At 37.9% G+C, this 25,526-nt stretch overlaps 5 protein-coding genes across 5 annotated transcripts; all 5 read right to left on the bottom strand.

Annotated features, from left to right (window-relative positions):
* Positions 1-9,483: 9,483 nt before the first annotated feature.
* LOC113645639 (histone H2B) lies at positions 9,484-9,950 on the bottom strand. The gene has a single exon (XM_047803902.1). The coding sequence runs from the start codon at positions 9,906-9,908 to the stop codon at positions 9,534-9,536; it is 375 nt and encodes a 124-aa protein (XP_047659858.1). The 5' UTR covers positions 9,909-9,950; the 3' UTR covers positions 9,484-9,533.
* A 576-nt stretch (positions 9,951-10,526) lies between these two features.
* LOC113645447 (histone H4) lies at positions 10,527-10,918 on the bottom strand. The gene has a single exon (XM_027151050.2). It carries the CDS (start codon positions 10,885-10,887, stop codon positions 10,576-10,578), a length of 312 nt encoding a protein of 103 aa, XP_027006851.1. The 5' UTR covers positions 10,888-10,918; the 3' UTR covers positions 10,527-10,575.
* A 2,473-nt stretch (positions 10,919-13,391) lies between these two features.
* LOC113645442 (histone H3) lies at positions 13,392-14,195 on the bottom strand. Its single transcript, XM_027151044.2, has one exon. It carries the CDS (start codon positions 13,847-13,849, stop codon positions 13,439-13,441), a length of 411 nt encoding a protein of 136 aa, XP_027006845.1. The 5' UTR covers positions 13,850-14,195; the 3' UTR covers positions 13,392-13,438.
* A 141-nt stretch (positions 14,196-14,336) lies between these two features.
* Positions 14,337-15,003, bottom strand: LOC113645443 (histone H2A-like). Its single transcript, XM_027151046.2, has one exon. The coding sequence runs from the start codon at positions 14,775-14,777 to the stop codon at positions 14,391-14,393; it is 387 nt and encodes a 128-aa protein (XP_027006847.1). The 5' UTR covers positions 14,778-15,003; the 3' UTR covers positions 14,337-14,390.
* A 326-nt stretch (positions 15,004-15,329) lies between these two features.
* Positions 15,330-16,077, bottom strand: LOC113645439 (histone H1-like). Its single transcript, XM_027151043.2, has one exon. It carries the CDS (start codon positions 16,017-16,019, stop codon positions 15,399-15,401), a length of 621 nt encoding a protein of 206 aa, XP_027006844.1. The 5' UTR covers positions 16,020-16,077; the 3' UTR covers positions 15,330-15,398.
* Between the last annotated feature and the right edge of the window lie 9,449 nt (positions 16,078-25,526).

The following is a 25,526-nucleotide window of genomic DNA, read 5'->3' as shown; positions in this document are numbered from 1 at the left end:
ATGAAATGATTAGTGAAGTTCTCTAGGTAGACAACATACATCTGTCACCAAGCCCATTATCACCAGATCTGACTAATCACTAGTCTAAGTAGGATTTAGTGTAAATCCAGTAGTCATGGTTGTGAAAAATGACTTTTTAATGGACTTGAATATTAGATTGTGGAAATAAACTCATTCTCATTATCTAAGCTCATCAACTCCTTTCAGGATTTTAGTATGGAATTTAAACTGACAGCTACGGTCGCCAGCAGGTTAGCTAACATTAGGCTGATTATATTTACATTTAATTCTTCTTCTTCTTCTTCTTCTTCTTCTTCTTCTTCTTCTTCTTCTACACACTTAATACATTAATAATACTTAATAATATACTGCATTTGTTACATTATTTAAAGATTAAATCTTTGAATAAATAAATTTTATTATAATAATAAAGATAACTTGCCTGGACTTTTTTAATTATATTGATTAGTTTATAAAACAGTATGTAAAGGTGAAAAAGGTTCTGTTTTGTTGAAGTTTTGACGAGTTTTAACAATAGAAGAATTCATGAAGTTTGAAAGCTGAGTTTATTTAATGCTTTTCCATAATACAGAGCAGTGAAAGGTGATTCAGTCACATAGACTGTTGTTGTTCTAACTGTGTGAAGAGGTTTGTAAATGTGAACACAGTAATCATAAATACATGTCACTAACTGTAAAAGAAATTGTACATAAGAAAATACCGCCATCTGCTGGTAAACGATGTTATGACATTAAGTAATGTGTCTAATCTGTTAAACACATATTCTTCTGTAACTGTCTGAACATTTCTCCTCCTTTTATAATGAAGTGTCACGTTTTGAGTCATGTCACATATTGTCATTACTGTCGATGATAGCCAGGTCAGTGTGTGTGTCTCTGCAGTAAGCCTGAGCATCACTCCAGGTTTTCCCTGCCGGATCAGGTAATACTGACAAAGTGACAGACAGTACGAGAGGAACTGTGGATACATTTTAAACATTTTATGCAAATTACCTCAGTTACAAATTTTACTTATTTTAATTAACTCTTCTCATAATTTTCCCACACTTGATTGTGCAACTTCAAACTGAACATTCATATAATGAAACTTTTTTTTCTTAAAATTTTTCTTTGGTACAAAACAAGAAATAATTTAAAATCGCCATACACATCTATCATATCAAATATTTCTGAATCAAAGATTCTTCCAATAGCCATCAGTGATCATGCACCGGTAACATTAAAATGGAACACAACTAGTCAACATAAACCCACTACCAGATGGCGATTTAACATATCTCTTCTGAAAGATCATGATTTTGACAGTTATTTCAAAAGAGAGTGGGCATGTTTTCTAGAGATGAATGACTCGCCGGAAACATCTCCATCTCTTCTGTGGGAAACAGGAAAAGCAGTACTAAGAGGAAAAATAATTTCATTTTCAGTTTACAAAAAAAGGAAAGAAAATTATGAACAAGTAGAATTGGAACAAAAAATTAAACACTAGAAGACATTAACATAAATAACCCAACAGAAGGAACTCAGGATTCATTAAGAAGATATAAACTCAAATTGAACAAATTAATCAATAAACATACACAATTCCTAATTCATAGGCTACGACAAGAAAACTTCCACCATAATAACAAATCTGGTAAATATTTGGCAAATCAAATCAAACAAAATAAGGAAAAAGCTACAATACCAGTGATTGTAGACACAGCAGGGAAATCCACCAACTCACCAGAAGAAATAAATCAAATCTTTCAAAACTATTACAGTAAATTATATTCCTCCAATAAAGACCCAGATCAGAAAGACATTGACTCATTCCTCAACAAAATCGACCTACCTCAACTCAGTAAACATCAAATAAATACTCTTGAATCTCCCTTATCAGAATATGAACTTTTTAATGCCCTCAAACTCATGCCAAACAACAAAGCACCAGGCCCCGATGGATTCCCTGCTGAGTTCTAGAAACATTTTTGGTCCATTTTATCACCACTTTTTATCCGTATGATTACTGAATCAAAACAAAAATCAAAACTCCCAGATACTATGAACACAGCCACAATTTCACACCTTCTTAAACCAAATAAAGACCCAACATTACCATCAAGTTATCGCCCGATTTCCCTAATTAATGTAGACATTAAAATCATCGCTAAAGCAATAGCTCATAGAACAGAAAAAGTCACACCATCTATAATCCATTCAGATCAAACAGGTTTCATCAAAGGTAGACTTTCATCCAACAACACACGCAGACTTTTTAACTTGATGCATTATTCATAAACTCAAAAAAACAAAACCATCATAGTTACTCTCTATGCAGAAAAAGCTTTTGACAGGGTCAATTGGATCAAAATTCTGTATACATCACCTTCAGCCACTGTCATCACCAATGGACTAACATCACATATCTTCATGCTGCAACGGGGGACTAGACAAGGATGCCCACTCTCCCCTTCATTATTTACCATTTTCATTAAACCATTGGCAGCGGTTATCCGTCAAAACAGCTACATTAACGGAATTCAAACACTAAACATGCACCACAAAATTAGTCTTTACGCTGATGATATTATATTTACAAGACCCCTCATCATCATTACAAGAAGCGATTAAACTCATTGATTCATTCTCAAATATCTCTGAATACTCCATCAACTGGAGTAAATCAGCCATACTTTCATTACATTCTAACAGTTTGGATGTGACATCCCAGACATCACCTATTCCTTTGTGCACTAACTATATCACATACTTGGGCATTAATGTTTCCCCCAGGCTGTCAGAGCTGTTTGGACTCAATTTTACTCCATTACTTAAAACAATAAATGATGACCTTCGCCGCTGGATGAATTTACCACTATCCATTATGGGCAGAATATCAGTAATTAAAATGACTATACTCCCTAAATTAAACTATTTATTTACAATGACTCCAGCACTACCCACCCTCACCTGGTTTAAATCACTAGATTCAATCGTCACTAAATTCTACTGGAAAAATAAGACTCCAAGAATTAAAGTGACTACACTACAGAAACCAAAAACACAAGGAGGACTGGAAGCACCACATTTCTACCACTACATTTTGGCCAATCAGCTCCAAAACATATACAAATGGATTCATCTTAACCCATCAGAAAGCACATGGCTAGATGTTGAACAGTCCATTTGTAAAGAGATTAACATTTCAGAATGACCTTTCTATAGTCAGGCAATCAAAAAGCACCACTGTTTTAAATCACCAACAATAGCCACAGCTCTGACAGCCTGGTGGAAATTTCATCAAATCACAAACACCCCTCTTGCATCATCTAAATACACCCCGATCTGGAATAACCCAGATTTTATAGTAAATAAGAAGCCACTCAACTTATGCACATGGGTAGATAAGGGCATCACACAACTTCAACAGATTTTCTTTAATAACAACTTGGCACCATTTTCCCACTTGGCCCAGAAATACGGCATTGGGAGTAATTGTTTTTTGGAATGTTTACAAATCAAATCATCCATTCAATCAAAAATTACACTCAGAGAATTAATCTAGACCTTTCGCCTCCAATTTCATAACTAATAAATATTAACTTCCCCCCCAAAAAAATTACTCGCCAAAATATATAAAATAATATCCTAATCAGACAACACATTAAGCCTACCCAATGCTAAATGGGAATCAGACTTATCTATTGCTCCCAATGCCGCTTTCTAGACACAAATCTGCAAAAATATCTACTTCATGACAAAAAATGCCAACTTACAACTTATACAGTATAAAGTACTTCATAGATTTCACCTAACTGGACAGAAATTATTTAAAATGGGTTTTACTTCAGAAAATGCTCACATTGCACACAAAACACCCCAGATACATATTTACACACTATTTGGCAATGCACTGTGGTTAAAACATTCTGGGAAAACGTTGACTCACTATCCAACCTTATGGGTTGTCAAATCCCGCTGTCTCCCTCCCTCTGTATATTAGGTGACATATCCATAATCAATTTAAACAGTACAAACACTCAATTACTCCTAGTGGCTCTAACTATCGCCAAGAAAACTATCCTCATGAACTGGAAATCGAGGAACGGCATACACATTACAACTTGGAAAAATTTACTAATAGAGTACATCTCCATGGAAAACTTGTCTACCTCCACTCAAAATAATACATCAGAATTACACCCGTCTTGGTTATCTCTCTTTAACTTCAAACAGTCAGGAATCCACCGACCTTCTTTGTCTGAAGCCATCCTCAATGATACACCATCAATAATCACATCAATAATCACACATGATTGGGAGGAGGGAGGGTCAGGAAGAGGCAGCAACACAGACTAATAAATACAAATTAAATACTTGTTATATTTAAAACTCTCTCTCTCTCTCTCTCTCTCTCTCTCTCTCTCTCTTTCTCTCTTTCCCTTTTTCGCTGCTTCTGGACCCTGGTTGGCTGTGGCATACTAGTCCTTGCCATGTGCAGTTTTGATTAGTCGTGGGTGGGGCCGGGGGCATTGGACTTTCACCCTCCAGCTTGTACTTTTGTCTGATATTTCTTGTCTCCGGCTAAAAAAAAAAAAACATAGGGTAAGTGTTTCGTGTGCACAAACATAGGGTAAGTGTGGCGCGGGCGTGGTGGCCTGGGCTTTGCACTGGGCTGGTTCCATGCTACACGCCATGCTTTTTTAATGCATTATACACTAGTATAACATATCATGAGTATAACAATGGAAGCAGCCATATTTATTCCACAAAAAAAAACAAAAAAAAAAAACGTATACACACACAAACAGGTTAAGCGTGGCATGTGTGGGACGGCTGGGGATGGGTATGGATTTTGGGACCATGGATCCCACAGCACTTCACCTTGATAGCCCATTGTAATATGACGCCGGCGTTGGTCTATACTATGCCATGGCCATGAGGGTTATCAGCAGCAGCTTTATAATACCTTATCATTAATAGTTGTATCAATATTACCGTTATTATTATTATTATTATTATTATTATTATTATTATTATTATTATTATTATTATTATTATTATTATTATTATTATTATTATTATCATTACTATTAATGGCTGTATCAGCATTATTATTGCTATTACTACTACTAGTTCTGTTGGTCCTCTTTCTGATCCTTTAACCTCCCCTTAATTCTGGATGAAATGAGTATATTTGTAAATATATTTATCAATACTACTACTACTGCTAATACTATTATTACTATTTCTTATTAATTGGATTTTTCAATATTATTATTATTATTATTATTGTTATTATTGTTATTATTTATTACTGTTGATATTGTCACCTTCCTCATACCCAATTTTACATTTACATTTTGTCTTGTGTGATACTATTACTGTCTTCATCGTTATTATTGTCATTATAATTAGTATTATTAATATATTTTCCTTTGATTTATGTATGTGTGTATATATATGTATGTATACACACACACTCACACACACACACGTGTTTTGTTTTTTTGGTCTTTGTATAAGTATTTTGCATCTAATAAAAAAATAATAATAATAATAAAATCGCCACACACACACACACACACACACACACACACACACACACACACACACACACACACACACACACACACACACACACACACACGCGCACACGCACACACGCACGCACGCGCACACACAAACACACACGTTTGGTTTTGTTGGTCTTTGTATTTGTATTTTGCATCTAATAAAAAATAATAATAATAATTTTTAATAATAATAATAATAATAATAATAATAATAATAATAATAATAATAATAATAATAATAATAATAATAATTATACACACACACACCTCTCTCACCTGTGAAAAACAGGAGCATAAAGAGACATGTATTATAAAGAGTATAAAGAGACATCCATTACTGATGTGTAGATAAACTCACTAAGGCAAAAGAAATGTGATTAAAATCCCTCAGCAGTTCTCATCAGCAGTAAAACTGATAACTGTAAGTACCACATCACTACATATGATTATAACTGAATTTAAACACAGATTAGTTCAGGGGAGGCAAACTCAGTATTCATATAAATATATAATGTAATAGCTCAAGCAATGTTCATTTGAAGAAGTTTATTTTATTTTAAACTGTCAGAAGAACAGAGGATGTCTGCACACAAGTACAGGGGAGCTTTTATCATATCTGAAAACAAATCCAAAGGTAGATAAAACCAAAACAAGCACAAAGTAAAAGACAGGTTAGTAAACAGCAGGTAATAAATCTGAACCAGACTTTGATCACACAGAGCAAAACACAGGCTGTAATTTAAATTGAGAACAGGGAAGACAGGACATGAGGCTTAGTAACATCACAACCAGAGAGAACACAGAACATGAGGCTTAGTAACATCACAACCAGAGAGAACACAGAACATGAGGCTTAGTAACATCACAACCAGAGAGAACACAGAACATGAGGCTTAGTAACATCACAACCAGATGCCCCTTTTCCACCGGAAAGAACCGGGTGCTAGTTCAGAGCTAGCGCTGGTGCTGGTTCAAAGTTGGTTCCACTGGCGAACCTTCTAACCGGTTTGCCTTTCCACCGACTAGAGAGCATCACAGCGCCGAGTGTGACATCACTGTATACGTCACATTATTTTATCATTAACACAGAAAAAAGTTAGCCTTAGCATGTAGCTACCTACTATCATGTGTGCTGATAATGTGACATATCGTGGTAAAGTAAAAGTGTATTAAACATTAGTATACTTAAGGTACATTATCAAATGCGCTAACAGTAGCCCCACCCACAGCCCCTGACACAAGCGGTTCTTAAGTCTGGACCAGCAACGTTTTGGTGCTACTTAAGAACCACTTTTCCTGGTTCAGAGCCAGTGCTTTGGCTGTCGAAACAGAAAGAACAGGTTCTAAATTAGGCTCCGAAACTGCCTCGGTGGAAAAGGAGCAAGAGAGAAAACAGAACATGAGGATTAGTAACATCACAACCAGAGAGAACACAGGACAGCAAATTAAACATCATAAATGATAACTGATAATGAACTATTTAAAAACTGGAAATAATTTTGTGACACTGTTTGCTGTGACAGTGAAGATTTTCCCATTGTGTTGATTCAACATTCCTGCTCTCCAGGAATTCATCAATTCATCTCACTCAGTAAATATCCATTAAAGAGACAAATATTGTATCTACTGTAAAACTGAAAAAAAAAAAAAAAAAACCCAGAAGAAAAATAGAATCTGGACTGCAGGCAGCCGATTTAGCACCCAAACTCTTCTACGATGAAGCCATGCTGTTGTAATAGCTGCAATGTGCGGTTTTTGTTGTACTGCTGAAATACACAAGGCCTTCCCTTAAATAGAAGTCATCTGGAGGGGATCACATGTGGCTTTAAAACCTTTGTATACCTTTCAGCATTCATAATGTCTTCCAACACATGCAAGCTGCCCAGACCGTATGGACTTATACACCTCATAACATCAGAGATGCTGGCATTTAAACTGAACAATGAGGAACAATTGTATTTAAAGTATCAAACTTTTTACCTGCTCTTTCACAGATTTGAGTGTCTCTGCCTCTCTAAGACATCCCTTTTAAAGCTAATCATGTTACAGACCTGATAATTAACTACACAGTCTTATTCTTGTGTGTATGTGTTTATATCCCTAAGTGTGTGTGGGTGTCTTGTTGTTTCCATATTTATGACAAACTTGTGGACAAAAAGATCTATTAGGCAACTTGACTTCTGTTTTAAATCGAAGATGTACAAAGATATCTTGATATACTTCCTTTGTGTTTAACACACCATGAACATTTAAGAACATAACACTTCTACTTCACTTAATAAGAAGCAGTAGAGCCAGATGAGGATGTTTCTCATTAACAACAGCAGCTCAGTGTGTTATATGCAGGATAAAGACATTTGAAGCACATGTTCTGATGGCACTATAACTGAGTTTAAAAGCTGTTTATTAACTACCGACCTGCTGAACAAAGAGCCGTCACATTTTATTACTTTAAAACAACACAAAATCAGTAATAATAAATTTGTAGTTTTCCACCAAATGTGTGTGTGTGTGTGTGTGTGTGTGTGTGTGTGTGTGTGTGTGTGTGTGTGTGTGTGTGTGCATGCGTGCATGCGTGTGTGTGTTCCTGCACACCACCTACATGTGACAATTTCTCACTCCTCACACAACTGCTATTCTAAATAAGGATACATAATGTAATTAGTGTTTTTAAATGTTTCTCTGTTTGTTACCAAATGATAAGAAGAAGAGAACATAGAGGAAATAATTAATAAGCTAAAAAATACCCAAAAAATACTAGCATTGTGGATGGATGTTGACCGCCATCGTGTGGCCACGTTTAGCAAGTGCAGGTCACTCACACCTTAGAAATAATTTGTAGTAAATATTATTATTTACAGTTTGAATTTAAAGTGTTCATTGTGACTTTAGACTTATGTTTACATTTTAATTATTTGAGTTTTCCTGGTTGTTGACATTTCTGTCTTAATAACTGAGGGGATTGTGATCAGAGGAAAGTTAAGTTTAAAATAAAAATGTTTAAATGTAATACATTTTTTCTCCTGGTCCTTATTTTAAAGGGATCATAAAAAATATCAATAATTATTGATATGGACCGATATGAAACACTGATATCGTGATACAGTTTTCAGCAATATCACCCAGCCCTATTTGTGATGTGTAGTTAAATATAGTATATATAGTTCATTTACAAAAGAATGCCCTGTAAATTTACAGGGAACTTCAAGACTTTAAAACATTGTTCAAAGTTACAATGAAAAAGTTTTAAACTCATGGTATCTTAAGTATGTAACTATAGTGAAAAGTAAGTATAGTGAAAAAACACTAATGTATTGTAATATATTGTAATAATATACAGTAAGCTAACAAATATGTGATGGATGTTTACTGACTAATTGCTTGTATTGTCAATACAAACCAGTGCCATATTCCTGCTGAGGTAGGGTACACACAAATTGTGAGCTAAAAACACAAAAGAACATGAACCGACGATCAGAAAACAATTTACCTTGGACTTTATTAAAAAATGGTTTGCTGGTAGACACATTTATGCATATTTACAAGCATCTACGATTTTACAGCAGATATGACTACTCAATTGCTGTTTTGGGCAAGTCTTTTTTATTATTATTATTATTATTATTATTTAAATGTATGATTGTAAAACACATGATACTTGAAAGAATGAAGTTATATATATATATATTAGTTAGGAAATCTTTCAATAAAGTTTTTTTTTGGGGGGGGGGGGGGTGGAGCAAAACCGGTAACAAAGCATTTAATTGTAATTACAAATTAAAATACAGAACCAACGATGGAATACATACATGAAAAAGTGGTTGTTTTGTTTGTGTGTGTGTGTGTGTGTGTGAGTGAGAGAGAGACTCACACGCAGAAAGGAGATTTGCACCTTGTATGAAAAAGTGGGTGGCTCTTAAAAGAGCCTTTGTGTTGATAAAGACGGCGCTAAGGCCCTTTACTTGGAGCTGGTGTACTTAGTGACGGCCTTTGTGCCCTCAGACACGGCGTGCTTGGCCAACTCTCCGGGAAGCAAGAGACGCACGGCAGTCTGGATCTCCCTAGAGGTGATGGTGGAGCGCTTGTTGTAGTGAGCCAGACGAGAAGACTCACCGGCGATGCGCTCAAAAATGTCGTTGACGAACGAGTTCATGATGCCCATGGCCTTAGAGGAGATCCCGGTATCAGGGTGCACCTGCTTCAGGACTTTGTACACGTAGATGGCGTAACTCTCCTTCCTGGTCTTTCTGCGCTTCTTGCCACCTTTCCCTGCCGTCTTGGTCACAGCTTTCTTAGATCCCTTCTTGGGTGCGGTCTTAGCTGGTTCAGGCATGGTGTTGCTGCTCGAGTGAACTACGAGAGAATGAGTAACACCCACCTAGCGGCTGCTCTATTTACAGTCTGACATTGTAATTAGGAACAAAAGAACAAACGTGTGTTATTGGTCATAATCCCAAAGCTCCTGATGCGGAGCGCCTCCTCCCGCTCCTCCTACACACTTACTCCTCCCCACTGTCCCCTCCGTGCTTTGTTCCTCTTCCGCCGTTTTACACTCCATTTTGTGCTTTATGACAAAAGAAATGGGAAGGGGGGATCCTGTTTCTACCATCAAACTTTACACGGCGTTTCATACACACACACACTATATAAAATAAAAAGATAGAGATGTATATAAATCGATTAAATTATAATATTGTACTAAAGAGCATCTATAATATAAATATATATCGGATATTGCTTTATGTGGCTTCTGACGTCATTTGCATCATACACACAAGATGGGGGAAAAAAAGAAACAGAGATGTATATAAATCAATTCACTTGTAATATTGTACTAAAGAGCATCTATTATATTAACATATGTTGGATATTGCTTAATATTGCTTTCGACGTCATTTGCGTCCACACACACGTGCGCGATAAAGCAGGAAAATGTCTTTGTAGATATTTGGGTGGCTCTTAAAAGAGCCGTTGTGTTGATGTGGTTCGGTGTTGAACGTTTATCCGCCGAAGCCGTACAGAGTGCGTCCCTGGCGTTTCAGAGCGTACACCACATCCATGGCGGTGACAGTCTTTCTTTTGGCGTGCTCGGTGTAGGTGACGGCGTCGCGGATGACGTTCTCCAAGAAGACTTTCAACACACCGCGAGTCTCTTCATAAATCAGGCCGGAAATACGCTTAACACCGCCACGGCGAGCCAGACGGCGAATAGCCGGCTTAGTGATTCCCTGGATGTTATCGCGAAGGACCTTACGATGACGCTTTGCGCCCCCTTTACCGAGTCCCTTACCGCCTTTACCTCTACCAGACATGATACTGCTCTATTGAAGTGAAGCCGCTCAATAAAATACACCACGCAGAAACTGATTATTTATCCACCATCTCCAGGACCCAGTTGAGACCAGACAAGGAGGCGGGTCTAAGACCAGCGCTCACGCAATAGAAGCCGTTCATAAACAAAGAGAAAGCCACAGCTTTTAACTTACTAATGTATTTTTCTGCTGCAACCTCTCTGTACACACAAGTATTATTATTATTATTATTATTATTATTATTATTATTATTATTATTATTATTATTATTATTAGAGTTGTCTTAGTAGTAATAGTAATAGTAGTAGTAGTAGAATTTTTACCCAAGGTTTACAAAGTGAGTATTTCAGTAAAAATATACAGACCAACACCCAGCAATGTATGGAGGTTAGTAACAACACTCTCTGGTTGTACAACATTAACCTGCACTGTTTAGATGTAAAACATCCATTTGAGCACATCTGTGGCTTGAGAACTGTATTCTATACTCCTAGGTCCATTACTAGGAGGCCCGGTGTTCCCCGTTCGTCTGGGTACATTAAAAACAGAGCCCATGTTTAACCCTGATTACATTACAAGCAACACAGAAAGAAATGTAAAGACAACATCCAGGAGTCATTTTATCAGCTGTAAAACACAAAATATTACAGAATCTATAAGGTTTATAGTCTAAATGAGCTATATTGTCTCCAACACTAATCTCATTCTAAAACTCAATGTCATTCACAAGGAAAGCTCATTGAAGTCAAAATTCAAATATCAAACGTGGGTCAAAACAAAACATCACTATTCTACTTGAAATATTTAGTCGACACCGTCTAGACACAGGTCTCGCTGTAAATGGGATCATTTGAACAGCTATGTTAGATTACATAATATATTATATACATATACTTTGTATACTATGTATATATATATATATATATATATATATATGTATGTATATATATATATACTATGTATATACTTATATACATAGTATATAAGTAGATTCTGTTTGTTATAGATAAACACGAAAACAGCTGAACAACAGAGTCTGATACACTGTACACTCTATTGTACTTAAAGCAGAGCAATGAAGTGTGACTTTTTATTCAACTGTCCAATTACTTTTGGTCCCTTGAAAAGGGCGGTGGCTACTCTCAAGAGCTGTAATTCCTAAACACTTCCTCCAATTTGGATTTAAATACCCTCAAATTAAAGCTGAGAGACTTTCAGCACACTATAAATATACAACTATAGCTTGGATATGTTTTGGTAAATACCTAAAAAAATTTCAAATTGTGCATGTGTCCAAATTTATATGGACCAAACTGTACATGAGAATTGTACTCTACTTCTAAAGATTATCAGTCAAGAACTAAATGTATTGTTGCAATTTTGAAATTTGGCCAACAACATATAAGATCAAATAGTATTCATAACAGTGAAGTTTTAATTATGCTTTTATATTAGTTTTCTTCTTGTTGTTTTTGTTAGAAGTAGTAGTAGAAGCAATATTCTAAAATGTGCAAATGTAGACCTGCATAAATGGAAAAAATAAATAAATGAATAATAATAATAATAGTAACCTTCATCTTCAAAAAAAACAAACAAAAAAAAACTACTACTACTACAACTACTACTAATAATAGTATTAATAATAATAGTAACCTGAAACTATTTGTAACTATTGTGAGTTTTTTTTAATACAATTTACTACTAATACCACCACCACCACCACTAATATCAACAGCAAGAGTACTACTACTACTACTTAAAGGACCAAATTGTAAGATCAAATAGAAGCAAAATTGTCAATCATACATTCATTGTAATTCTTTAGCTCTGTACCTGAGGTCATAATTAGCTCATAATAATCAGCACTGGTGAATTTTGCTCTTTTTCTGTTTAAACACAAACACAAAACAAAGAATAAACACTTTTTTTTGTCCATGCTACTATACTTTAATATGTAATTACAAATTAGATTATATTATTATTATTATTAATAATAATAATTCAGCCTTCTGTTTCTTTACTCAGTAAGGCAATAATCTTATTTTCACAGCTCCAGTTGGACTCTGCTTCATTAAATAGGTTTCTCCATAAGGGTGTTTTTCCTCACTACAATCACTTTTATATTACAATCATGTTTTATATTAATCTCTAAATAACTTTATGTTGTGTTCATGTAAAGCTGCTTTGAGACAAACGTCCATTGCTAAAAGCACTATACAAATAAATGTGCATTGATTTATTTTCAAATTACTCTTCTTATCCCTGAACACTCACTGAATCCGCTTTAGAGAAATTTCTCTAAAGCAGATTCACCTTTACATACATGTGATATATGTATATATATATATATATATATATATATATATATATATATATATATATATATATATATATATATATATATATATATATATACTACACACACACACAAAGTAAAGTTTATACAACAAACTCTGAGCTCACACACACGGATATGAAGAAGTGCTGATTTATCAGAGAGAATGTGGTGGCTCTTAAAAGAGCCTTTGTGTACATTAGACAGAATTGAGGTTTAAGCGCGCTCTCCGCGAATACGGCGGGCCAGCTGGATGTCCTTAGGCATGATGGTCACTCTCTTGGCGTGAATGGCGCACAGGTTGGTGTCCTCGAACAGACCGACCAGGTATGCCTCGCTAGCCTCCTGCAAGGCCATGACGGCCGAACTCTGGAAACGCAAGTCGGTCTTGAAATCCTGAGCGATTTCTCGGACCAGGCGCTGGAAGGGCAGCTTACGGATAAGCAGCTCAGTAGACTTCTGATAACGGCGGATCTCCCTCAGAGCAACGGTGCCGGGCCTGTAACGGTGAGGCTTCTTCACGCCGCCGGTAGCCGGGGCGCTCTTGCGAGCAGCTTTAGTAGCGAGCTGCTTTCTGGGCGCTTTGCCACCAGTGGACTTACGGGCGGTCTGCTTGGTTCTTGCCATAGCGTCGAACTGTGAACTTCACGGAGGAAAAAAACACAATAAACGGCGCTGGCGAACGCTGTCATTTTAAGCCCTAACGCTGCCCTGTTCTCATTGGGCGGATAGAAAGCACACGTCTGCCATTGGATAGAACGCGTTACGTCACCTGATGACTATTGGACCGTACTCTGTCACGGACACAGTTCGAAACCCAAACCGCCCGCCCCGATTGTGCTGGCGCGCTCAGTAGCACAGCGCTTTTGTTTTCTGTCAGTAACCTACTGTCTCTTTGTGTCATTAAGAGAGCAGGCTTCATTATTTATTATCAAAACCTTATATAGTAATGTTAGTATTACTATTTTTTATTATTATTGTTGTCTGTCATTAAATAAGTCCGTTATTATTAGTGTTAGATTTTAACACTTATTTGGGGAAATTGTCTTTATAAAGTTCACACTCACAGTAATAATAAAAAGTAGGATGAAATTGCACTTTGTCAGTAAAAGTGGGTGGCTCTTAAAAGAGCCTTTTTGGGTGGTGAGAAACGCAGCGCTGAGCGAGTTTACTTGGTCTTGACGGCTTTCTCGGTCTTCTTGGGCAGCAGCACGGCCTGAATGTTGGGCAGTACACCTCCCTGAGCGATGGTCACTCCTCCGAGCAGTTTATTCAGCTCCTCGTCGTTACGCACGGCGAGCTGCAGGTGGCGGGGAATAATACGGGTCTTCTTGTTGTCACGGGCGGCATTGCCGGCCAACTCGAGGATCTCAGCGGTCAGATACTCGAGCACGGCGGCCAAATAAACCGGAGCGCCGGCACCGACGCGCTGGGCGTAATTACCTTTACGCAGAAGCCTGTGCACACGGCCCACGGGAAACTGCAGTCCGGCCCTGGATGAACGAGTCTTGGCCTTAGCCCTAGTTTTCCCGCCGGTTTTGCCTCTTCCGCTCATCTTGTAGCTCAGATACGTTCTAAGAGCAACAACGAAATAACAGCGCTGTCCTTCTAGCACTCTGTGATATAACCATCACGTCATCTCTCTTATTGGCTAAGATCCTTGTGACGGAAGAACCAATCCGAAACACGCCGTAGAATTCCAGGGTCAGTCCATCATTCTATTGTACGCCACACGCCCCTCCCACTCCCGTGTGTGTGTGTGTGTGTGTGTGAGAGAGAGAGAGAGAGAGAGAGAGAGAGAATGAATGAAATTAAAATAAAAAAAAGACTAAATGCATATCACTGTAGAGAGAAAATATTTTGTAAACTGATTATAATCAGTAACTTGATTATTCACTGGTTTTATATCTATAAAGCATATATTAGTATAGAAGAGAGTAAAGACAAATGTACATGGATTTAAAATGTAAACTGTCCAATTCTCCCTAGTTGTTCATACGTTTATGTGAAGGTGAATGTACAAGTCTGTAGCTGCCTAAACACTCGCTACAGAATCCACTAAAGTCATCATTTTGTTTATCATGTTTATCAGAATAGGAAACAGCTCTTTAAGGGAAAACATGGGTGGCTCTTAAAAGAGCCGTTTGAGGAGTAAAAAAAAACATAAGAAACAAGTTTACTTCTTCTTAGGAGCCTTTTTGGTCTTCGCTGCTTTGGGCTTTACAGCCTTTACCTTCTTGGGGGTCGCTGGCTTTTTGGCCCTCTTGGGGCTCTTGGCTGCTTTCTTGAGGGTCGCCGGCTTTTTGGCCTTCTTGGGGCTTTTGGTGGCTTTCTTGACAGCAGCCACGGGCTTCTTTGTCTTCTTGGGAGACTTCTTGGCTGCGGGTTTCTTGGCCGCTACTTTCTTGGGCTTCTTAGCCGCGGCGGGCTTCTTGGCGGCCGCCTTTGTCGCTTTGGGCGCGGCTTTCTTTGCGGGCTTCTTAACTTCGGTCTGCTTCTTGTTCAGCTTGAAAGATCCAGACGCGCCGGTCCCTTTGGTCTGCACCAGAGTGCCTTTAGTAACGAGGCCCTTGACGGCGAGCTTGACGCGAGAGTTGTTCTTCTCTACGTCGTATCCGCCGGCAGCCAAAGCTTTCTTCAGGGCGGCAAGAGACACGCCGCTCCTCTCCTTGGACGAGGAAACCGCTTTGACGATGAGCTCGCCGACGCTAGGGCCTGTTTTCTTGGTCCTCGAAGCTGACTTCTTCTTGGGCGCTTTGGCCGGCGCAGCGGCGGGAGCGGGAGTGACTTCAGCCATCTCTCTCTCTCTGTCTGGGAGCTAATAGTAGAATAAACAAATGTAGCGCTGTACGATGTGTAACACAGGAACCTTCCGCCTCTCGACCGGGGGGCTGGGCTTAAAAGTAAGCACGAGAACGTTGTAGACTCAACCTGGCCGTGGTTGAATGCCTGTGCTTCCGAGACACAGTGACAAGTGTGTTTTCTCACGGCGTTTCTCAGCGAAAATACGACGCTGCAGACAAGATCCCGAGCGTTCAGCAACATGTTTGTTGAGCAGGGACTTTGTTGATCGCTACGAGCTCACGTCGGGTCTCGGGAAAAAGGACAATGTCGTGCAGCGAGCACAAAAGTGTACGGCGCGTCTGGGACTCGCTCCGGCTTGCAGCGCATTTGGGGCGATGTGGCGTGTAAAAACTAGACAAAAAGAGGCTCGGGGCTTGTAAGTCGTGTTTACTGAGTTGCGGGAGAACCTTGTGAATGACACTGATGTATTTGTAGCGTTGAGTGTTGTGTGTCATAATTGTAACGGAGCTCCGTTTGTGCTGCGTAAAGCACATGTATACTACAGACAGACAGACAGACAGTGCGAGTTGTGGGTGTCCAGTTGCGTGTGTCTTTGTTTCTGTTTAGACTTGTTGCTGTTGTTGTGTTCCCTTGTTTGTGCTTGTATTTTTGTCATGATCTAGTCTTCCACACTCTGGCCTGGCACAAGCTCTCTCTCTGACACCCTTCTCCCTTTCAATAAAACTTCAGTTAATGATATTAAATTAGAAATTGAAGAAATTAAACATTTTTTATTTAATTGATTAAGTGATTAATTACATGAAACCTTCTAACATTCACTTTATCATTTGAAGTGACGTTTCATATAAGAGCTCCTTCTGAGCTGAGATCTAGTGATTTTTTTTTTAACTCATGTTAAAGTCTGTAATTCACCTGAATTGACAGTTCACTGTTTATTAGTTCATTCATATAAATAAATGGACAAAAGAGAGAAAAGCACCAGTGGGCAGAGAGATGACCCTGATATAGACCTAAGAGTCCTGGTGCCACACACTGTACTTTTGGTAGTTTAGATTAGGGTATGCAGCTAGGTTTTCTTTGCTGTCAACTTATTTAGCTCAAAAAAAAAAAAAAAAAAAAAGACTACACAAGGCTCTGTTTGTAATTCTGTTCATTTCTTTACACTGTCCATGTTCTCCTACCTTTGTGAGTCTAGCTCCCCTGTCCCTTTGTGTCCTGTGTCCTCATGTTCTGTCTGTAATTTCTTGTCATTTGGATCATTAAAGTAATAGCTGCTTTACCCCCTCCTAAATTTTCATGATTTTTCACCTCTTATATTAATAGATATGACATCAGTATATATAATTAATTGTGTATAAATAAAGTGTCCACTTTCAGTAAATGATACTAATACAAATTCTATGCAATTGAGCATGGTGATTATTCTGGGGAAGGAACAGATTGATCATGTGTCCTTTACCTGGCCTCTACTCAGGAGCACTGCTTCTTTAGTGTCACCCTTAAAATAAACATAAAGCATAATGGGGTCTGAGGTTTATTATATTTCATAAAAATCACATTCAATAACCAATAAACAAAATGAATTTACCGACAGTCACTATAACTCTAATTCATAACATTTTTAAATGCTGTATATGCTCAGTTTAACATTCTTGCTGGTTTTAAGTCTGACATAAGAAAACATTTTAATAAAAATGCAAATACATGATTGAGTCATAAAAGTCCTATTCTGTCCTTTTTCTTATCCTAACATCCCCATGTTTGTTCTGCTGATCCACAGTCACCTGGTATGAAGTTCAGGACTTAAGACTTGGAATAATAACTTAAATAAAACACAAGAGATTATTCACATTAGTCACAAAAAGACATCATTGCTATAATTTTGTGTAACTATAGAGATAATCTATTGTACCTTGGGTAATATAATATCTAAGCTCATACTGAGCTGGATTTAATGGATGTCTGTATAAAATTGTGATAATGATGTGGCTAAACTAAGAAAGCAATAACATAGTGTAAAATGTATACACAGTGTGTGAAAATCATTTTAGGATATTTAAAATATTCTGAATATGATCTTCAGTCAAACCCAAGCCCAAGGATTTTCATTCATTTTCTGAATTTGTCACATCTAAGGGGAACTTTTTGGTGGACCCAGAGTTTTAGTGATACAGTGTAAAGAAAGCAAGTGAAAAGGAACTGAGTGAATAGGCTTAATCAAGTTAAAATGAAACATAATTAGAATAGTGATAAATAGCATGTCGAACCATGTAGACATTGTACATCTCCAGAATTGTGATTTAAAAAAAAAAAACACAATGGTTACATATAGTTGAAGGTCACAATTATTATTATTAGTTTTATTCTATCTATCTATCTATCTATCTATCTATCTATCTATCTATCTATCTATTTGTTTTTACCCAGTGCTACATTTGTATATTGCTTCTACTACTACTATCATCAACAACAAGAAGAAAACTAATATAAAAGCAATAAAGTACATAATTAAAACTTCACTGTTATGAATACTATTTGATCTTATATGTTGTTGGCCAAATTTCAAAATTGCAACAATACATTTAGTTCTTGACTGATAATTTTTAGAAGTAGAGTACAATTTTCATATACAGTTAGGACCATATATATTTGGACAAATGCACAATTGTACAAAAACATATTCAAGCTATAGTTGTATATTTATAGTAAGCTGAAAGTCTCTCAGCTTTAATTTGAGGGTATTTAAATCCAAATTGTGGGAAGGGTTTAGGAATTACAGCTCTTAAGTGTAGCCATCCCCTTTTTTCAAGGGACCAAAAGTAATTGGACAGTTGAATAAAAAGCTGTTTCATGTACCGGTGTAGGCTATTCCTTCATTATTTCTTCATCAATTAAGCAGGTATCAGGTCTGGAGTTGATTCTAAGTGTGGTATTTCCAATTGGAATCTGTTGCTGTGAACCTACAGTACATCATTCCTTCAAAGGAGCTCTCCATGCAAGTCAAACAGGCCATCATTATTCTTCATAATCAAACCAAATCCATCAGAGAGATAGCAGGAACATTAGGAGTGGCCAGATCAACAGTTTGGTAGATTCTGATAAAAAAAAGAATGCAAAGGTGAGCTCAGCAACATAAAAAGGCCTGGCAATCCACGGAAGACAACAGTAGATGACTAAAGGCAGAAAGACTCACGAACAATCATCAACTGAAGACAGCTGCAGTTAAGACCTGGTAAAGCATCAGAAAGGAGGAAACCCAGTCTCTGGTGATGTCCATGGGCTCCAGACTTCAGGCAGTCATTGCCTGCAAAGGATTTTCAACAAAATATTAAAAATTAACATTTTATTTATGTTTATATTCATTTGTCCAATTACATTTGAGCCCCTGAAAATGTGGAGACTGTGCATAAAAATGGTTGCAGTTCCTGAACCTTTACTTGATAATTTTCTTCAACCCCTTGAATTAAAGCTGAACATCTGCTCTTCAAATGCATCTTTTTATTTTTTTTCCATTTTCAATTTATTCTGTGGCATACATAGCCAAATGTTTGAAAATTTTGCATGTGTCCAAATATATATGGCACTCTGTGTGTGTGTGTGTATATATGTGTATATATATATATATATATATATATATATATATATATATCTATATATATATATATATATATATATATATATATAGTTTGGTTCTGTCTTCAATTCTGAATCTTGGTTCACCCTTTGTTTGAATACGGCATGTCACAGTGATTAATAACCAGCTTATATGTTGGTTTCCAGATTCTGGCAGACACACACAACACACAACTATCACAATATCTCTCTATATATATCCCCGTGCTGAATATTGTTTAAGATTGCACATGACCGTTTACCAAAAGAAAAAGGGAACTCTTATTATGAAGTCCCCCGTAAGTGTTGGGGTGGTTGTTGTTTTTTTCCCCGAGCACGAAGGCTGAATAAATCGTTGGGGTTATAGTTGAACTACTGTAATGTGCATTTTTGTGTAACATTGGTAGCAGAGGATGGTTAGCAACTACAGAGTACCACCAACCTTTAATGAAGGAAAACCATATGAAGGTTGGAAGAATGAAGTCACAATTTGGACCATAGTTACGGAACTCGAGAAAAAAAAAAAAAAGGGGCTGGCTGTGGCTTTGGCGCTGTCCGGAAGAGCGAGAGAAACGGCGATGGAAATACCGGTAGATGATTCGAATAAGGACACTGGCATGGACACTTTACTTGCGAAACTCGATGATTTGTTTCTCAAAGAAGAAAAGGACCAAACGTACGAGGCTTACTCGAGTTTTGACCGGATTATGAAAGATAGCGGTGTTTCCATGACTACAGACTATATAATTGATTTTGAACAGCGGTACTCAAGGATGCGTAAATATAACATGGAGCTTCCCGATGCAGTATTAGCATTCAAATTGCTGGACACTGCGTGTTTAGAAGTGAAAGACCGACAGTTAGCTTTGACAGCATGCACAGATTTGACTTTTGCGTCAATGAAGTCAGCACTGAAGAGGATTTTCGGAGGAAAGTCTGCTCCTACAGTGGGGATTAACCAGGAAACAGTTTATGTAACAGAACACAGACGACAAAGGAGCAAGCCATGGTCACAAAATGTTCAGCAAAAGACACCACTGCCTGGCACTAACCCTCTAGACAAGTATGGACGCAGATCAAAATGTGCGGTTTGTCAAAGCACATTCCACTGGGCCAAGGACTGTCCACAAAGGTGAGCAAGTCAAGCTGACGGAAGATAGTAAAACAGAGGATATAGAGGAGTGCAATATTACTGCTGAAGCTGTCAATCTAATGGAACGAAAGACTGAGGATGCACAAAGTCTGTGTGATGAGGAAATACTAACTCAGAAAATCTCAGAAAATACTAATGTCAGAAAATAATTAGCTCAGCAGAAAAACACAAAATCCTGATGAAGCTTCACAGACAATTTGGTCATCCTTCTGCTGACAGACTACAGAGACTTCTCACTAGCTCAGGCAATAAAGATGCAGAATGTAGTGTAATTCTGGAAAAAATTGTGAGTGAAAGTGAAACATGTCAATGATACAGTAAGACCAAACCAAAGCCTGCTGTTGGACTACCACTGGCATCTCAGTACAATGAAACTGTTGCAGTAGATCTACATGAACTTGAAAAAGGTGTGTGGTATCTCCACATCATTGACCAGTTCACAAGGTTCAGTGCTGGCAGCATATTGACCACGAAGAAATCTTCAGAAATAGTGAAACACTTTGTCCATGTTTGGATAAGTGTACATGGTCCACCTCAGAAACTCTTTAGTGACAATGGGGGAGAGTTTAACAATGATGAGGTTAGAGAGATGGCAGAAAACTTCAACATAGAAATAAAGACGACAGCAGCATATAGCCCATGGAGCAATGAACTGATAGAGCGACACAACCAAACACTTACAGAGATCATACTGAAGGTGAAGACAAGTAATGGCTGTGACTGGAACTCTGCATTGGATTGGGCTCTTATGGCAAAGAACACCATGCAGAATGTCCATGGCTACAGTCCTCATCAGCTGTTGTTCGGACAGAATCCAAATCTGCCCTCTGTATTGACTGACAAACCCCCATCTTTAGAGGGCATCACAAAAAGTGAGTGGGTGGCAAAACACATCTCTGCTTTACATGCATCAAGAAAGGCTTTTACTGAAGCAAAATGTTCAGAAAGAATACGAAGAGCACTGCATAAACAACTGCGTCACACAGATGAGAAATATAAAATGGGTGACAAAGAGAGTTGATTGTCAAGAGTGGAAAAGACCAGGAGTTGTCATTGGCCAGGATGGTGCAGTGGTGTTTGTCAGACATGGAGGAACCTGCATTAGGGTACACCATCTCAGACTAAGAAAAGTAAATACAGACAGTGGAGATCAACAGAACAATAAGGATGATGATGAAATTGACACAAACAATGTGCAAAGACAGGAGATGATGGGAGATGCTGTCAACACGGAGGGAACTGAAACTTTAACTGGGATGCAACAGAGTTTGACGCAAATTGAACACACAAAGGAATCCTCTATGGGGCAGAATGTAGCAGCACAACACACAAGTGACGACATATGGGCACAAAGTGTTACAGACCAGGGAGCTGATGTTCGTCTAAAAACAGGGCAAGTCCTAAAATACAGAGACCGAGACAGTGGAGCTTTGCACACAGCAAGAGTACTAGGGCGTGCAGGCAAAGCTACTGGTAAATATAAAAACTGGTACAATCTTCTACTCATTGGACCCACTAATGTTGCAGGAAGAAAAGATTCAGTAGATGTATCATGTTTAGAGAGTCTTCAAATAGAACCTGCTGTTACTGATGTCAATACCACAAATGTCAGTGAGGATATATTCGTGACAAAAGATCTATCCTTTGACCCAGCCAAACAATCAGAAATTAAGAGTTGGAGAGATAACAGCGTGTTTGAGGAAGTTCCAGATGAGGGACAAAAGTGCATTTCCACCAGATGGGTGTGCACTCTCAAGGAAACACCAACTGGACTAGTACCAAAAGCACGATTAGTGGCCAGGGGTTTTGAGAAGTTAGATGTGTCAGAACTACAAAAGGATTCACCCACATGCGCTTCAGAGTCCCTTCGACTGCTTGTAGCAGTTATTTGTCAAAGACAGTGGGCACTTCATTCCATGGATATAAAGTCTGCATTTCTGCAGGGAACTGAACTGTCACGTGACATATACATCAGGCCTCCCCCTGAGGCTGTCTGTGAAGGAACATTATGGAATGTTAGGCCAAGAAGGTCATTCTAAACTTCCAACAGTTGGGCAGAGACAGTGCTCTTAAGATGATTGTGTTCAGCGATGCCTCATTTGGTAATCTTTCAAATGGAGGTACCCAAGGAGGGCACCTGATTCTTCTAATGGGAGAAAACGGAAAATTCTCACCCCTTTCCTGGCATTCAAAGAGAGTCAAGAGAATTGTGCGGAGCACACTTGCTGGTGAAACATTGGCAATGTCTGATGGAATTGACAATAAAATTTTTCTGTCCGCACTGTTCTCAGAACCAACAACTGGTAATGCTGAACATGCTCCACCAATAATCTGTGTCACAGACAATCATTCACTGGCTGATGCACTAAAGTCCACGAAGTCTGTTTCTGAGAAAAGACTCAGCCTGGAGAAAGGTAGTATCAAAGAACTCATCCAAACACAGAGAGTTGAGCGAGTACCATGGTACAACACAAAAGAACAACTTGCAGACTGCCGTCACATATGGACGTTTGGTCAGAATCCCCTGGAGTCACATTTTGACGCACTGGGTATCCCTTTAGCGTCATTTTTCAACGTGCAGGGGTTCCCATAGACTTCTGTAGACGGGATCGGGACTACGATAAATAAGAATAAAAAAATAGCTTGCTATAAATTAATTGTGGCAGGGCGCGGCGTTGAAATGTGACGTGTTGGGGAATCAGACTGCAGTCCGTTTTGTGTTATGAACGGGATCGGGACTACGATAAATCAGAATAAAAAAATAGCTGCTTATAAATCAATTATGGCAGGGCTACTCAATCCAGGTCATGTTTTTATTCACGCCTCTAAAACTGCCTCTTTCTCACCATGCATGTCTTCTTACTTGCATGTCTTCCCTCACCATGTTTATTTATTTATTTATTTATTTATTTATTTATTTATTTATATTAGGTTTTTTTTTAATTATTTGTTTGTTTTTATTAGAATTAATTAATCGATTAATTAATTAATCGATTAATTCATTTACTAATAAATTCATCAGGGGTGCTGACGTCATTGTATGGAGATCCCATGCTCCATTGCGATTTTCCACTCGGTAAGTAGAACAGTTCATTAATATAATTGGGGACAATACCTATAATTTACGGAACAAAAACTATTCAATCAGGTGAAGAAGTTGTGTTTAGAAGCTGTAGAAGTGAAAGGTAGCAGTTTCGTGATGCAGACATTATAAAAATATAACTTGCTGCACCAAATTTGTAGTAGGCAGGCTAATATAGCTAATTACATTCAAGTTTGTTTATTTATTTTTCCACATTTAATCATGCAAGGAAATAGAGGAGATTGTATGATATTTGGAAATTGTGTGTTTTAAGTTACCATGAGGAACAGTGAGGAACAGTGTTGCCAGATTGGTGTGTTTTCCAGTAATTGTTCACAAATCCACACAAAAAACTCTAGTAAATACACAAATCTTAGTAATAACAATACAAATTAATTTTGACAATTAATTAATGAAAAAAACAAAACAATAATGTGGAGCATCACATATTTACAATATGATAAATCAAATTAAGTGTTCTTGTCTAAAGAAGGTTAGGTCAGGGTTAGTCATCTAAGGTTAGGGTTAGGGTGTTCAGGGGTCACCAACATGGTGCCTGCAGGCACCAGGTAGTCCGCAAGGACCACATGAGTAGCCCGCTTTTCTAAAAATATCTGTTTCCTAATTTGTTAAATCATTGTTGATAATTATTATGAGAAATCATTAACATGATCAGTGTCTTCACATAGGCAGTATGGTTAGAGAGTCTGATTCGTAACCCAAAGGTTGTGGGTTCGAGTCTCGGGCCGGCCACGACTGAGGTGCCCTTGAGCAAGGCACCAAACCCCCCAACTGCTCCCCGGGTGCCGCAGCATAAATGGCTGCCCATTGCTCCGTGTGTGTGCACTTTGGATGGGTTACAGTAAATGCAGAGAACAAATTCTGAGTATAGGTCACCATACTTAGCCATATGTCACGTCACTTCAATATCATTAATTATTAATAATAACATATCATAAAAGGTAAATTGAGCAAATTTGTTATTTCAGATCAAACTGAAAACTGTGTGTATCAAACTGGTAGCCCTTCACATTAATCGGTACCCAAGAAGCATCTCTCAGTTTCAAAAAGGTTGGTGACCCCTGTTGTAGGTCATCTAGGGTTAGGGTGTAGGTCATCTGCCAACACTGATGAAGAAAAAATTGGTAAAAATGTAAGGTGTTCAATTCTGAATTCTAAATCTGTTTTTTTCTCACATCAGGTTCTTCAGATTTGCCAGCTTCAAACATTCCTCTTTTATTTTAAGGCACTGAGTTAAGGACTATGGAAACTGTATTAAACCACTTATCAGGTCGCCGTCGCGAGAACGATCCACCACCGCTAGGAGGCGAGACTGCATCAACTTCATTGTAACTTCATTGTAACTTTTAAGCATTAAATCCTCCAAATACACGGTTAAATTATATACTGTTTGAAAGCTTAGACTCTCGGGATTTTATTAAGCACACACAAAACATAATATGATTTATAGTAATTTAACCATTTGATAGAAACTTGAACTAGGTGGCGCTAGTTTGTTTTGCTCACTCACCTTTAACGCTGGTCTTTAAAATTCCCTTTCTTCACATTGTCACTAATGTTAAAGTATTTTCCAAAACAAATGCTTGTAAAAATCCCCAAGAGTCCAAGGAACTGGAATATGTAAGCCTTTT

This window comes from Tachysurus fulvidraco, chromosome 19 (assembly GCF_022655615.1).
Source record: "Tachysurus fulvidraco isolate hzauxx_2018 chromosome 19, HZAU_PFXX_2.0, whole genome shotgun sequence".
Classification (NCBI taxonomy): Eukaryota; Metazoa; Chordata; class Actinopteri; order Siluriformes; family Bagridae; genus Tachysurus; species Tachysurus fulvidraco.
The sequence above is the reverse complement of the archived record's forward strand: the minus strand, read 5'-3'. Positions and strand labels throughout refer to the sequence as shown.

What these genes read in the sequence shown, in the direction of transcription:
- LOC113645639 (XM_047803902.1), bottom strand. Translation starts at nt 9,908, where the DNA reads ATGCCTGAACCAGCTAAGACCGCACCCAAGAAGGGATCTAAGAAAGCT.
- LOC113645447 (XM_027151050.2), bottom strand. Translation starts at nt 10,887, where the DNA reads ATGTCTGGTAGAGGTAAAGGCGGTAAGGGACTCGGTAAAGGGGGCGCA.
- LOC113645442 (XM_027151044.2), bottom strand. Translation starts at nt 13,849, where the DNA reads ATGGCAAGAACCAAGCAGACCGCCCGTAAGTCCACTGGTGGCAAAGCG.
- LOC113645443 (XM_027151046.2), bottom strand. Translation starts at nt 14,777, where the DNA reads ATGAGCGGAAGAGGCAAAACCGGCGGGAAAACTAGGGCTAAGGCCAAG.
- LOC113645439 (XM_027151043.2), bottom strand. Translation starts at nt 16,019, where the DNA reads ATGGCTGAAGTCACTCCCGCTCCCGCCGCTGCGCCGGCCAAAGCGCCC.